Here is a 15,001-nt window from a genome sequence, read left to right on the forward strand (position 1 = left end):
TTCTTCCTCGGTGTGGGCACTGTTCATTTCCTGATGAGAAAATCGCTCGGTGTTGAAGCCAAAAAGAGCCTCGATCTTTTCCTTCATCCGAAAACCCGTCAAACGTGCGTTTGTACTTCCCTCTGTTCTCGGAGGTTTGATGTGGACATCGTGGGGGAAAATCCATCAACCAAACAGAAACAACTTATCGCTGCTCATTAATTACAATTATCTAAGATTTGCAAAGATAAATAAATTGTTACAAAGCTGCATTGATCCCCCTGGAGGGTAATTAATTAAAAACAATACAGCAGCACAGAAACAGACTTCAGAGGTCGGTGGGAACGGGGGACGAGCGAGGACGGAAAATATGTGCAAATAACAAGTGACGATACGATTTATATTTGATAAGACGAAAATCAAAGTCGTAGACATATGTGCAGTTATATTTCTCTGGGGTGACAAGAAGAGTAGGTTGGCGTAGGTGGGAAAGTAATGAGGAAAAAGCCAACGCTGTACGAGCTCTACGTCGGTTTGTGATCGGCCGTTACGAAGCCTCGACTTCTTTGCTAGTCCGGAGCGGTTCGCAGCAGGAAGTGACCATATTTGGACGAGCTGGGGGGGAGGGAGGAGCCAGCGGCGGAAACCCCGACGATACTACGTCCCCAGACAGAAAAGTTGTATTGACTGAGAATTTCATGAAACATGTTGAACTGTGACTATGACTGTGAAAACCGGCGCTTTTTGGAGCCACACCTCTAGTGGCACTCGGTGGTATTGCAGCTTCAAGCACTTTCCGCATTGTACTCAATTTTTCGGCGCCGGAAGCTACGTCCACTTTTACATACAGTCTACGGTGCCCACAAAAAGACAAAAGTCATTCACCGTCCCAACTACTTACCAGATTTGACTCCCCGTAACTTTTATTTGTTCCCCAAAAATGTAACTCAAAGCTATTACCAACTGAAAACCCTGAAATGAACTGTTCTAATTTGATCAAAACCTACAAAAAGTAGGAATAAAAAAATGAAAAAGAAAGAATCAAATCAAATCTAAAGGCTCCATTGCTTTAAATTTTAATCTAGGAATTAGATCCATGTGATAAGAAGAAGCTGGACCGTAGATCTGAGACACAAACTCAATAAACCTCAAAGAGTTTCTGAGTTAAAAAAAAAAAAAAAAAAAAAAAAAAAAGCTTCGCCTGTGAAAACAGCACCAGCTGATGCAGCTCGATCAATGACCAACGAAGAAACTGTTCACTAGCTGAAGCTCCTGCAGATTTTTCAACGCAGTTTTTTTTTTTTTTTCGTCGCAGCTGAATAAAATGCGCCGCTGCAGCAGCAGCAGCAGAGTCAATAAAAACCTGCCGAGGAGATTAAAAATGCTCGACCCCGCGGTTAATGAAGCAGGGCAAGGCTTTTACTGCAGCTCCCTGCTTCCCTCTGCTGCAGTCAACATCTGTAAATCAATCTGCTTCTAAATATCCTTTAAAAGTGTTTCTAAAGTGCAACATAATCAACGAGGAAACGAGGCCCGACAGCGAGTCACAGGCAGAAATTTACCTCCGGCTTCTTCTTCCCCTTCTTTATTTATTTTTTTTTATTTTTTTGTACATCTCGACAGCGATGAATGAGGCAAGTGGAACAGTTTAATTTACGACGATAAAAAAAAAATTGGAATCAAACTGTTTCCCCAAAAGCAAACACAAAGGTCACTTGTAACCCAATTCAACCTTCAATTTTCTTCTGCTCAGGGTACAGAAAGAAGAAAAAAAACAAAACAACTCTCAGGAATGTTTTTCACAAAGAGACAAACAAGGACACAACTTTCATTATGTTGTCAACTGTTGACAATGACGAGAGGAAAATTTGCTTCGCTGCAGAAACTTGAAACACGTGTTTGACTTCGGAGTGAAATGGTCCGACTTTGACCTTTGAAATATCTGCACGGATACGAGGAGAAATAAGAGGCCCAATTTGGCAAAAACGACCAAAACATAGTCCTGAAATGTTGACCTGATGATGGCGCTCGATGCAGTTAAAGTTACTGGAGGTCATCCTGAGGGGAACAGGAACGTCCAAACAAAACCTGAACTGCAATCCATCCGGTAGGTGACGAGATATTTCGTGAATAAAACACATATTTGCACTTCATGGTTGCACCTTCAGAAAAAAGTCTTTTTTTTGTTTTTTTTGTTTAAGATCTCACGGTGACCTGTTGGTGGACACGAAGAGACTTATTGCATTTTCAAAGTGCTCCAAACCCAGTATCACAGCTGAGTGTAATACACCTTCCAGTCCAGCAGAGGGCAGCGGGGTTTTTTTTTTTTGTGTGTGTGTCGTTGTCTCTCAAAGCCGAACCGTGTCCTTTTTCCACGTGTTGGTGTTGTCCTAAAGCGCGACGTTTTTGACGCCCGGCGAAGCAAAGCCGTGACGCTAACTCGCCGCCCTCTAGCGGACCGGAGGGCGCACTGCACGCTTTGCCGTGATGTCGGTTTTCGTAATCACGCGATAACTGGCTGCACCTCGGTAAGTTAAAGGCCGAGACAGCGTCACGTATAAGTCAAGTATTTTGTTATATAGTTATAACTATAACTTAAAGCAACTTTGGAGCAGAAAAAAAAAAAAAAACCTGATTTGACGCACAATAAACTGGACAAAGAGCTTCTTTTTTTTTTTTTCTTGACTTGAGAATTGATTCTGAAATGCAATTAGATCCTAAGATTGTCAAGATTTCCCCCGCCGCACAGAGGACACGAGTACTTCCTGCATCGGCGATTCAACGTCAGACACCGACGGGTGGAGGCGTGGACTCGGACGTCGATGAGCTTCCTCCACCTCCGGCAGCGCCCCGTTTAGTGTCTCACGTCCACGGAGACGCCAAACAAAATCGATGACGTCATTGATCTCCGTCCCACAGCTGATTTACTCCGCTCGCCTGCAACCAGAACAGCACCCGGCTGTTCAAAGAAGACAAGTCGCTTCCGGTTTCAATTACAAACGGCGTCAAATCTGAATCGTCAAATAGAAGAAACGGAGTCGCAAAGTTTAAGGTTCGGTTATCTCACGTCATCTTCTTCTAATTCGGCCGCGTGAAATTTGTTCTGCGGTGTCGCTCCAACAACCGTCTCACATCCTGGCACTTCCTCCTCCTCCTCCTCCTCCTCCTCTTCCTCTGCTGCTCGGTGGAAATAAACCCAGCTGAGCGTTCGCGCCGTCGCCTCGGCTCACAGCCGCCGAACGCTCCAATTACAGGAAGCATAAATCTCGGGTGAGAGGAAATTGCGGCGGGACGGGAGGGAGGCGAGGGAGGGAGGCGGAGGGGGCGCGGTGGCACCGGCTCCCCGGTGTAACGTGGTAATAAGAGCGGAGCGGGCCCGGCGCTGCCTCCTGGGAAATCAGGCCACTGCCCCTGCAGATGGAGTTGACCGCCGCCACCACCGCTGCTGTGTGGTGTCACTATAAGTCCCCCTCCGCCCCCCGCCCCCCCGCCCCTCCGCCCGATTCATTTCTCGAGCCAGGATGAGAAGATAAACCCCGACCGGCCCGCAGAGACGTCTGAAACCCGAGAGCGCGCCGGGGCGTTTTTTCAGGAGGCGACGCTAACGGGTTAGCGCGTTAGCGTGAGCCTGATTGATGGCCGCTGATCATCCAGCTGGCGAACATTAAAGCAGCAGCAGCAGCTTTTAGGAGGATAAAAACCTCGCTTCGTCCAACAGGACTGGAGCTGGCGGTGCTGTCGGACGAACAGCGTCTAGCCGTACGTTTGTAGACACTCAACATTTTCAAATCAGATCTTGAGGACAGACTGTCCGCACTCTTATTTGAAAAGTGAACAGATCAGATTTCGGTGTTTCCAAAACCGATCCAGACACCGCCAACCTATCTGCACGGGTTGTCGCGGTAACAACCTATACGCACAGCTACGCCGGCTTCCCGACGCGTCAGACTTTCTCGAAAATCAATCTGGATGTGACCAAAAAAAAATGATTTGGGCCGAATATTATCCAGTGAAGAAACATCTTAACGCAACAGAGTGAATTGGAACGACCAGTATCTTCAAACTCTATCAACATTTTTGTGTTTTTATTTATTTTTTTATTTTTTTATTCATATTTCAGCTTCACAGTTTTCCTGCACAAAATCAGCGCCATTAGAAAATTGGTGTTTCCAGTTCGGTGTTGAAGAAACGAGGCGCCTCTGTGCAGAGTTTCCACCTCAAACCACCTCCAAACACCTTCGGGCTGAATCTGAACGGCGATTGCGAAAGCCCGACTTCGACACCGGCCGCAGCACGGACCTCACTAATGGGACCAAATCCCCGAAGCGGGTTCAACATCTGGAGGAAAGACGGACCGTTGCGGCAGCTCAGTAATGAACGTGGTTTTTGGGACGGCTGTGGTTTCGGGGTTAGATTCGGCCCGGTGGATGCCATGTGGTTCAGATTATGTGCGGAGGAAAAAAAAAATCACAGAAAAGCCTAGTAATCTGAGATATTCATTTTAATGCGGTGTTATTGCCCAGATGAAGAAAAACTCCATCTGTTTGGCATCGTGAGTGGCTTAAAACCACTTAAAACTAAGTATTCAGGTTTTTTTTTGTTGGCATTCGGTTATAATCAGATTTTTTTTTAAACATCATGTGTGGATGTCTTAGGTCATATTTAACCTTCTGAAACACACATCGCATGTTTTGTAAAAAAAAAAAAATATATATTTTTTTTTAAAAAAGGCCAAAATATCACTATGTATCTCAGCTATAGACTGTACAAATAGAAGTTATTATTGGGCTTTTAAAATTTCCCACAGTCCTTGAAGTAATCATGTGAACCAAACATTTCAAGGTGGAAAAGAAAAAAAAAAAAAATCTATTTTGAGCCTACAATAGGGATATTTGATCAAAATCACTTTATTCTACATGCGTCATGCCTTCACTGTCTTCACTTAGGCCAACAGTCTCGTGACAAAAATTCTGCACATTTTATAAATAAAATGCAGCTGGGGGATAAAAAAAAAAGAACACAGAGATGTTTGTAGAGTTTGTAAAAAAATAATAATAATTCAATTTCCCCCCCCAATACTGGTGACACTTGTGGGCCGGATCTAGATTATCTACTTTTTCAAAATTTTGTAAAATAAGTTATTAACGAAATTCAGCTTACATTGTTTCATCTTTATTGATTTTTGATATTATAATTGTGTTATACTGGACCAAAGACATGTTTGAGTTCTCTCTTCTTCTAGCCATTATTGTGCTTCTTCCACGGTGACATTAGAGTGTTTGAAGTATTTCAGGTGGTTTTCTGACTGACGGCAGAAGTAATCTTTTAAACTTCTTATAACACGACTGTAAGTGCCTCACTAATATTTTTTAATTGCACTCTCGCGCTCGCTCCCCCGCCGCAGCGTTTTCATGCCATTTAAGTTCACCGCTATTATATTTTTTTAATTGACTGAACATCAAACGCCGAGAGCTCGTCCTCGGTTTCTTTTCCTCTGAACTCGGCAGAACGTCATCAGTCGGATTGATTTCAGAGAACGAGCCAGTTAATCAACCTCGGATCAATTTTAATTAGGAGCCCGTGGATGAGAGTCATTAAAATCCTCCCGAAGCCGAGTGGTTCTAAAACCGGAGTCCAGGGTCCCTTCAGAGGCCCTTCGGGGGTTTGAGGAGGGACCGCGGCGAAATGAGGTATCGCCGTGAGACCCGTAAACGATGTGGGATTTAATGAATTCCTCATCAACAGGTTGTCGGGACTGAAGCGCATCAGTCTGAGAGCATTTCACGAACGCCGAGACACCGACTTCCATCATAGATCACAGCTTTTTTTTTTTTTTTTGCCATCGTCAGGTCAATATTTTATGACATCACCACAGAAAGTAGAGCTTTTCTTTTTGTCAAATTGCACCACAGGTTTCGCCTCCAATACATAGCCACGTACATATTTAGGTTTTTTTTTGGAGCTCTAGATTTTCCAAAGATCTTTAATTCTTCAGTTAAACACATGAAAAAAAGAAGAAAAAGCACATTTTCTGGTAAAAAAAAAAAAGTATAAAGCCTTTACTCACATGGTTGTTTCCAGGGGAAATTGTAAAAACTAGGACAATGCTTGTACATGTTGAAACAGGATGTTCTTTACACCCTGAAGAAGGCTGTTAGCGCTGCTGCGCATGGGTTCATCCTTAACATGTACAAGCATTGTCCTTGTTTTTAGAACTTCACTATGAAACAGCCTTGTGAATCAGGACTTTTTATTTTACCCCCCCCCCAAAAAAATGACATTTTTCTTCTTTTTGAAGTTTTTATGTTTTTGTGAAAAGAGCACTTTCATCGCTAAGAACTTCTGAACTTTTCTTATCTGAAAACACATTAAAAGTTTGAAGCAAAATTGAAGTCCATGTTTGTTTGACTCAGAACAGAAAACTGGGTTTCGAAGCGACGTTTGTCATTCACGTCCAGTTTATTTCGGTGGATCCCCATTTTTTTGACGACCAGAGACTGAAAATGTTCTGCACGTATGAATACCACGAGGAGCACTCACCTGTTTACCCTTCGTCTAATTAAAGCAAACATCAGTAAGTAACTCAAGGATTTCATGGGAGGTTTGTTGTGACTGCTCTGATCAACAAAAAAAAAATCAATTTTGTGGCGGCTTTTCAAATGCGGTACAATTTGTGAAGTTTTAAGTGAATTTTGCTTAACAATTGCAGGTATAAGGAAAAATTGCAAGTCGAGGGGATACAAATTTTGTTTTTGTTTTTTAAACTACAACCTGAGAAATACAGCCATATGTAATCACGTCGTCTGACAAAAAGCAGAAATGTTTCGGTTATCATATTTTTTTTTCAACTTACTGAACTTTAACAACCATGGAGCTCAGAGTTTAGAAAATAAAATTACAGTCAGAAAATTGACGAAGCATTACAAAACAGTCCGTGACTGTAATTTAAAATACAACGGCTGCATCGGCTGTAACAATAAGAGCTTTCATGCTTTTTTCAGAAAGCTCGAATATTCTTCTTTGTTTTCATTTGGTATTCTTTGATAAAAATCGGAAACTCGTGTGATTGGCGCTCGATCAAAAGTCTTATCTCAACGGTAATTCTCCCGTTTTAACAAACGCCACTAAAACATGAGCGATGGAACCAAATGAAGACGAGCTGCGACTCCCTTTATGAGGCAGCTGCTGAATTATTCCCTCCAGTGAGGATGACGTCCTCACATCCACCATTCGATATCATTAAATGAAGCGTGACATTTCACTTTTCTGATGAACCCCTTTCGCTCGCAATCAATCGGAGCTAATTAGGGTTTCCATTGCGTGGACACGGTGCATCCCCCCCCCCCACCCCTCCGCCCCCGGCACGGACTCACCGGGGGAGCAGGGCCCGTCGGACACCCGGGAGATGAGCCTCTGCTGTTTGCAGGACGCCTGTCGCCTGTAGCACTCGTTCTGGTAGGTGTCGCCGTTGGAGCCGCACACGGGGATGTAGTTTTTGTGGCACTGGAAATCAAAAAACAATCAGCGGTTAATTAACTTTCAACCTGACCGCCGCTTCACAGAACAAAAACTCCCCCCAAAAAAAACCTGCCGGTGATGATGATTCACGCAGAGCTGCGAGAGGTTTCTCAACTCCACAGAAGCTGATTGGGTCGGTTCAATTTCAGTGGGCGGAGCCAGCAAAAAAAAAAAAGATACGGCTGTATGAATGAGTGACACCAGAAAGAGCAATTACAGGCAGATGGAAGATGGTTTTTTTAGGGGTTTTTTTACATAAACTGTCCGGACTCCACATGTCAAGTTGCCAAGGACACATATCAGCGTAGAGCGATCCATATTCTATTAACTCCCTGCCATCAATCATTTAGAAGGAATAGCCCCCGCAGGTCGGACTCCCAGCGACCTCCGACGCACGCCGCGCAAACAGTTCATGTTTATATCCGACAGAAATGGTTCGTGGAAATTCATTCGACGGTAAATCCAGATGTAGGAGCTCCGAATCTGAGAGCCGTTGAGCAGAGCTCGTTCGGGCAGCTCGTCTCCTTCACATCCAAAACTCCAGCTGAGAGATTCTTTTTTCTGTCCTGTCAGGGATTTTTTTTTTTTAGGAGTTTTGCTTTGTCAGCGTTTTGCACCCCCCCCTCCAAAAAAAAGAGAGGAGCTGCTGAAACAAAGGTGTTGTTGTTTGTTCTAACATCTTTTCCCTTTCCGTCAACCGTTCTGCTGGAGCTCATTAACAGCAAGACAGCGTCTTTATTTAATTTGTAAGGACTGAAAGTCTTTTGTGTGTGTGTGTGTGTGTGTGTGTGTGTGTGTGTGTGTGTGTGTGTGCGCGCGCGTTTCGAAAAGCAAAAGTTTTAATGACCAAGAAATAGACGGATCCCGGCTGCTTCCAAAACACGTTGGATCTTTAAACGAGTTCCAACTCGGAGGTGGATGTTTGATATCGTGACCTGTGCGGCCCAGGGCAGGTGGAGCCGGACGAGCTTTTAGCAGACACACACACACACACACACACACACACACACACACACACACACACACACACACACACACACACACACACACACACGCACAGCTGCAACCAAAAAGTATAGTAGTTTTAACAGTTTGCAGCTATTTCAAGCACCACGGGAGATAAATGTGCTAAAAAAAAAACTGCTGACTGAGGTTGTACAGTCAGATTTATTATGTCTGCATTAAAAGGTCGCTTCAGCTCTCAGCTGCCTTTTTTTTTTTTTTTTTTTTTACTTTCACGCAGCTGAAACAGCTACACGAGGAGAATCACCACCATTATTATAACGCACTTTTTGAAACGGGAAAACATCAGTTTCCTCCCGTACGGGCTCTTCAAAATAAAAGTTGCACCTACGGCACGTTGATTGATACTAAAATTCAAAGATGCTACAAATAAAACTACAATATATTGTAGGACTCGGACCCAGATTTCCATGTCTGGAAAATACTTTTCTTGATAAAACCCTGACGTTACAGAAATTACCCCGCAGATAAAATACCAGCTAATTTTACAGAAGAGAAATTTGCTGGAAAATACAGAATTTTTACGTGCAGAAGTTTCTCTTTAAACTTTTCCATCTCCGGCCAGTTGGGCTGCGAGCTGAGAGCCACACACGCATTAAAATAAGTCCGACCGATGTCGTTTTGTTTTGTTTTTTCTTGGTCTTTAAATCTGACAGGAAGAAGAAAAACAAAAACAAAAGGATGTGATGTACCTGGAACTGGCAGACGCATTTGAGCTGAGCTCCGTCGTCCCTGCAGACGCCTCCGAATCGGCAGGTGGAGTCGTCGCAGACCCTCAGGTCGCTCTTCTTCTCCGACAGATCTGGGAAAAAAGCACACGGAAGAACACGCGAATTAATGCTGATCAATGTTGTTCTGTTGTTTAATATTATTTTATTTCATTTGTATATACTGTACATTTTTTTTTTTAGATTTTACTACCTCCATTTTTATCCTGTCAACTTTATTGCTTTTACTCTGTATGTTTCTGCCGGAGCGAAACAATGTCCCCTCCGCTGGATTAATAAAGTACATCGATCTTATTTTCAGCTTCACTGAGTCCAGTTCATCACGACTTTCGGTCCGATTTGCCGTTTTTTTTTTTTTTTTTAAACCAGAAACATTTTTCCGGACCTGTAAAACCTTTGGTACCAACCTGCTGATCCAGACCGAACGAGGCGGGGTTGGTTTTTTTTTGTATGGTTCCCAATGAGAAAGAAACTTTTTCGATTTCAAACCTTTGATTTAGTGGAATGGTTCAAATTTAGGATCTTAAACCAAAAAAGAAGCCGGTTGAAGAGTTTGTGTGCAACAGGTACAAAATATGTGACTTCACAGGTTCAAGAGGACTCATCTGACAGATGATTTTTTTTTTTTTCTATATACAAAAAGATATAATGAGTTGATAAAATGTGACGCAATCTATGATTATATTGGCCAGAAGTATATAAAACAATCAAAAGTGGCTCCACTACAACAATAAAATGGTGCCTTTTAAGCTTCTGTGATTTCACCTTTTTATGTTAGAAAAAAAAAAGGTTTCTGTGGTATTTTAACCGGAATGCAGTGCATGCTGGGAGGTAGATGCTAATAAGTAAACCAAAAAAAATATATATACAAAAACCACTTGTAATTAACTTAATTTATGGTCATTTTCTTATTTGGAAGATCTGCAGAGCAGATTAGAGAACAAAATCCTGGAATAACACTCAACGCTTCCTACACACACACACACACACACACACACTCACACACACACACACACACACACACTCACACACACACGCACTCACACACACACACGCACACACACACACACACACTGCAGGTGGCTTGTGAAGGGAGTCATGTCTTGTCTGATAATAACAGGTCTCTGAGCCTCAGAAATGTGCCACTAACTTAAATGATCCACATTTCTTTGAGATAAAAGCCACAGATGTGTCGGTGCGAGCGTCACAGACCACAGCCGAGTGGGCTTTGAAGAGCCGTATAATGGCCTGTAATTACTGTTTACAGATATATACGACTCCTAAAAATGGCCGCCGCAATAACAAACCGACCGGCCGCGTAAAACTGTGAAGCTCGGCAGCCGAAGGGGAGAGGTGGAGAAGAAGCGAACGACCAGCCGGGGGCTTTAAGCAAGAAAACGAACCTTCAAAAAGAGCAAGGAAATAAAATAAAAAAAAACGGGTCGGCCGGGCTGGAGGAACTCCTTCAGTTTATAAAGAAAAGTAGCAGCAGAGGTTTGAATTATTGATGTATTAAAAAGGCCTTAAAAGAAAATCCACAAAACTGGAGGTTGTTCTAGTTTAGGAGAATAATTAAATTGTTTTTTTTCACCCAGGGTCGATTTTTCCAACCTCTGATTTGTTCAAAATGTGGACGTATTTCTCAGAGTGTTTAAAAACTAACGGACTGCAGCTTTGAATGAAGAAACGCAGCGTTGAAGAGGCAGTTAAACCGAAATAAACACGTTTCTGATCATGAACATTCACCGGCGCTGTAGACCAGAACAACTCACGAAGTCAGATTTACTGCCGATCGGATCAGCGACGTCCAACCAGGAGAAACCAAAACACAACTCGACTTGTTTTAACGGGTCGGTGGATTTTTCAGGTCTTTTCAGCTCACTGAAACCTCGACGTACGGTTTCCTGTCCTAAAAGTCATCGAACCGTTTAAAAGAAATATTCTGATCGAGTCCACGTTTACGATATAAAAAGTAAAACGTTGTGGTAAAAAACTAAGATTAAGGGTGAAGACTTTGACGTCCTGAGGGAAAATCAAATGTTAGAAAGTCAAAAATTACGCTAAAAGTTGAATTAAAAGTGAAGAACTTTGACTTAGTAAGTGAAAATGAAGAGTAAAAGATTATGCTAAAAATTTTATTAAAAATAATGAATTTGAATAAGTAAGTTGAAATTAATGAAAATTAAAAAAAAAAAAAATGAAAGCCAAATACTAATCAAAAAAAGTATTACATTCTCTTTGGGAGTCAGAAATATGAGATGAAATGTCAAACGCACGAGAAATTAATCAAAATGACGACAGAAAAATAAATATTCAACATTTCTGGTATTTCATGTTTGTGTTTTTTTTGAAGCGCGCATCATTTTGTCGTTTTGTAAAAACCTCGCTGACATTCAGGCCGACATAATTAAAACCTCCGATGTCGAGACTCCTTTCAGACCTTCAAGCCGCCGACTCGGTTCTTTATGCGAGACATAAAACGTCAGCAGGCGTCGCTCGCATTCGCGCCGTGCTTTGTCCCGACGGTCCGACGGGTGTGTTTCCTCGTGTTTATTTGAGCTCGACCTTCTCCTCCAATCTCGGCTCTTAAATTATCGCGCGTTGACGTCGTTATTAAAAAAAAAAAAAATGACGGACAAAACCGCGAAGCCGCTCCGCGTCGGTCTGCGGGCCGTTAACGGCGAATTGAGTCCGAGCGGGAGTCACATCAATCAGCGGCCCGGAGGCCGACAAAACACTGCTGATCGTGTGTGTGTGTGTGCGTGTGTGTGTGTGTGTGTGTGTGTGTGTGTGTGTGTGTGTGTGTGTGTGTGTGCGTGCAGGTTTTTAATATCCACCCAATCTGGGATGATGTTGAACGACAACCACCAGCTGTAAAACCGCAGATGCAAATGAAGGCTGCGTTCACAAAGCCAGCGTTTCCCGTCTGGACTGTGCGTCCGCCCGCCGATGCATTTCTGTGCGTGTTCGTAGTCGACCCCGGCCGCGGTGCGTTCGGGTGCCTCGCCCTCGTCTATTTTGCAACGGAAACGGGGGGGTATTTTGTAAATGCACGTAATCCCCCCCCTCCCTCCCCTCCCTCCCTTTGGACCGGAGCAGAACTAAAGAAGCCGACGGAGCGTGGCAGCAGCCGCCGCCGCCCGGAGGTACATCCACCTCCCCCCAAAATCCCCTGAGCTCGGCCCGGTCGTCATGGCCACCCAGTTGCCGCCGCCGCCGTCGCTGCCCTTCGGCTTGTTATCTAACACCGCCCCCCCCCCCCCCCCCCCCCCCCAACACTGCAGCCCAGGAGATGGACGTCAATACCTCATCTTCTGTCTGCTGCTCCGAGGTCTTGAACGGTCCGTTAACCCTCTCGGCACAAGATTTTTCCCATCTTCGTAATATCCCTGGATAACGAGCTTCAGGAGGTCAGACAGGAAAAGCTCTGTGGTTGTTTTTGTTTTTAAATCTATGCTACCAATACAACTTCTCTGGATGGGATTCTTTCAAAGAATCGTGTTACCTCTCTCAAGGACGATATGTTTTCGAAGCGGTTGTTGGTTTTTTTTGGTCTGTTTGTCAGCAGGATGACAGAAAAACTATCAGTCCGATTCTCATGAAATTTGGTGGAAGGTTGGAGCCCGGGCCGAAGACATCCGAGCAAACCCGAATCACGGGGCGGATCCACAAATTACTTTTATTATTAGATAGATCGGACAGCACAGAAAAACAAGTACCGTCATCGGCCTGGGACCAAAGTATTGGTTCTCCTGACAGGATAATCAACGTTTACGGGACAAAACGTCAAACATGATTGTAAAAAAAATTCGATTGAAAGTAAAGCGTTAAAAAGCCCCAAATTATGAGCTAAAAAGTAAACAATTATGCTAAAAAATGTTGAATAAAAGTAAAGACTGACTTGTAAGACGAAGTCAAAAGTCTTTGCGTCTGTGGGGGACGTGGGAAATAAAATGTCAAAAAAAACGTCATCGTTTTCAAATATCCTTTTTGACCCCAAAAACCCAGAAATATTCAATCTGCAACTACACAAAAAAAAAAAGACCAACAGAAAATCTTCAGACTTTCTGTGGGTGTCCTGGTGTATCTGGTGCCGAGAAGTCAAGGAGCAGATTGTTTCCGGTTCCTGGTTTGTCCTTCCTCAGACCCGACTCGGTATCCCGGTACCACCCCCCCGCCCCCCTCAAAGCTTCCCTTCCTCGGAGCTGCTCGGGTCTTTTCATTTCAGCCGCATCCAACGCGCGTTGAAGCGACTGCTCGCGCGGCATCCGATGCGTCCAGCCCTCGACACGCGCCGCCGCTTCGAGATAATGAAACGCCGTTCGCCTCCGAATGTTTTTCCTCATTGTGTTATTTCGTGTCTGAGAAGCGCATCAGACGGAAGATTAACGGCATCATCAGTGAAAAACACTCGTTCGTTCACTCGCCTCCTTTCTTCTCCTGACAACACACCGCTTCAAAGAAGAGGAAGACCTTGGTAGTCTCACATGAAGTGAAAACTTCCACCGCACACACACACACACACACACACACTGATATCTCCTGAGGTTTTCATTTCATAGAGAAGTGAAACCTTCTCAAGGACTGCTGTGGCGTATTGATTCGGTGTTTCGAAAAGCTGAGAATTTATCCTCGGCACAGACGTGAAACAGGAGAGGGAGGCGGCGTGACATTCATGTAAAATACCGACATCAGTGATGCATGATGGGACCGCAAATCCCCCCATCGCGCTCAAAGACACAAATGTTCCGCTTTTCTGTGCAGTTAGAAAGGCGACCGAAACAACAAAAATACCAGTGATGTGGGTGATGGTTCGCCTTCTTGTGGGTTTTTTGGAACCGCTCATGAATCCTAATGTGTTCACTTACATTTCCCAGCAGTCTGACATGCTGTGTGTGTGTGTGTGTGTGTGTGTGTGTGTGTGTGAGTGTGAGTGTGAAGCTGCACATTCATTGCGAATCTGCTGCTTTTTATTGAAGTCGCGAGGAAACGTTTCGGTGCCAAACGCCATGTCACACCGCTCCTTCAAATTAAGAGTGAAAAGCAACAGCTGCTCGCAAACATTTTTCTTTTGTCTCGATTGTAACTGGGGATCCTCAGCTGTAAGGTAGCTGCCTAATTACCAAACCGGACGAACACACACACACACACACACACTTGTCAGGACCGTTCGCACCTACCGAACACAAAGACCCCGACGACGGGTCGACTCGCTGATCAAACACAACTGCTTGGGAGCACGCCGACAAGTTCCACGCCGGAAAACACGAGCTCCTTTGTTTACAGTGTTCGGGCTGAGCGACGTGGAAAAGATAACCGTGTGCAACCACTTACAAAAGAACAGGCCCAGAAGCTGCAGTGCAGAACATCACGACGTACGAACCGATGCCCGAAAGCCGCGTCTAATCAGGTCGCGCTTGCGGAACAAAAATTCCCGCCCCGAGGCGTTCTGGAGATTTGTCGCGTTCGTAAACCCCGGTAACACGTCAAGGCGTGTAATTCGCCCGCCGGTGCTCAGGAGGATACCGTGTCAGCGTCACACTGTGCCTCACCTGGGCGACGAAAAGTAAGGCGTCCTTAGGTTTGGCCGCCGAAATTCACTTGGTTAGGATTAGTGAAAGGTTGTTTGGGTTAAAAAAAAACAACAACCAAAAACAACATTACGTATGTTACCCAAAGTACTTTAAATGAAATCCTTTCGCTTCCGTAAAAGACTCGAACACCGGGTGGTCCGAGTGAAAGTCCCGTGTTCG

At 44.2% G+C, this 15,001-nt stretch overlaps 1 protein-coding gene across 2 annotated transcripts in view; it reads right to left on the reverse strand.

The window, feature by feature from the left end:
- Window positions 1-15,001, reverse strand: part of tmeff1a (transmembrane protein with EGF-like and two follistatin-like domains 1a) — a 75,977-nt gene that overhangs the window by 29,823 nt on the left and 31,153 nt on the right. For both annotated transcript variants that reach the window (XM_069170039.1, XM_069170040.1), the window contains exons 2-3: window positions 9,213-9,322; window positions 7,353-7,482 (exon numbers count right to left, since the gene is read on the reverse strand). In XM_069170039.1, coding sequence (XP_069026140.1) covers window positions 7,353-7,482; window positions 9,213-9,322 — 240 coding nt within the window. The remainder of the gene's footprint in view (window positions 1-7,352; window positions 7,483-9,212; window positions 9,323-15,001) is intronic.

This window comes from Embiotoca jacksoni, unplaced genomic scaffold (genome assembly GCF_022577435.1).
Source record: "Embiotoca jacksoni isolate LCO1_2020_lvr unplaced genomic scaffold, fEmbJac1.0.p SCAF_48, whole genome shotgun sequence".
Lineage (NCBI taxonomy): Eukaryota > Metazoa > Chordata > Actinopteri > Embiotocidae > Embiotoca > Embiotoca jacksoni.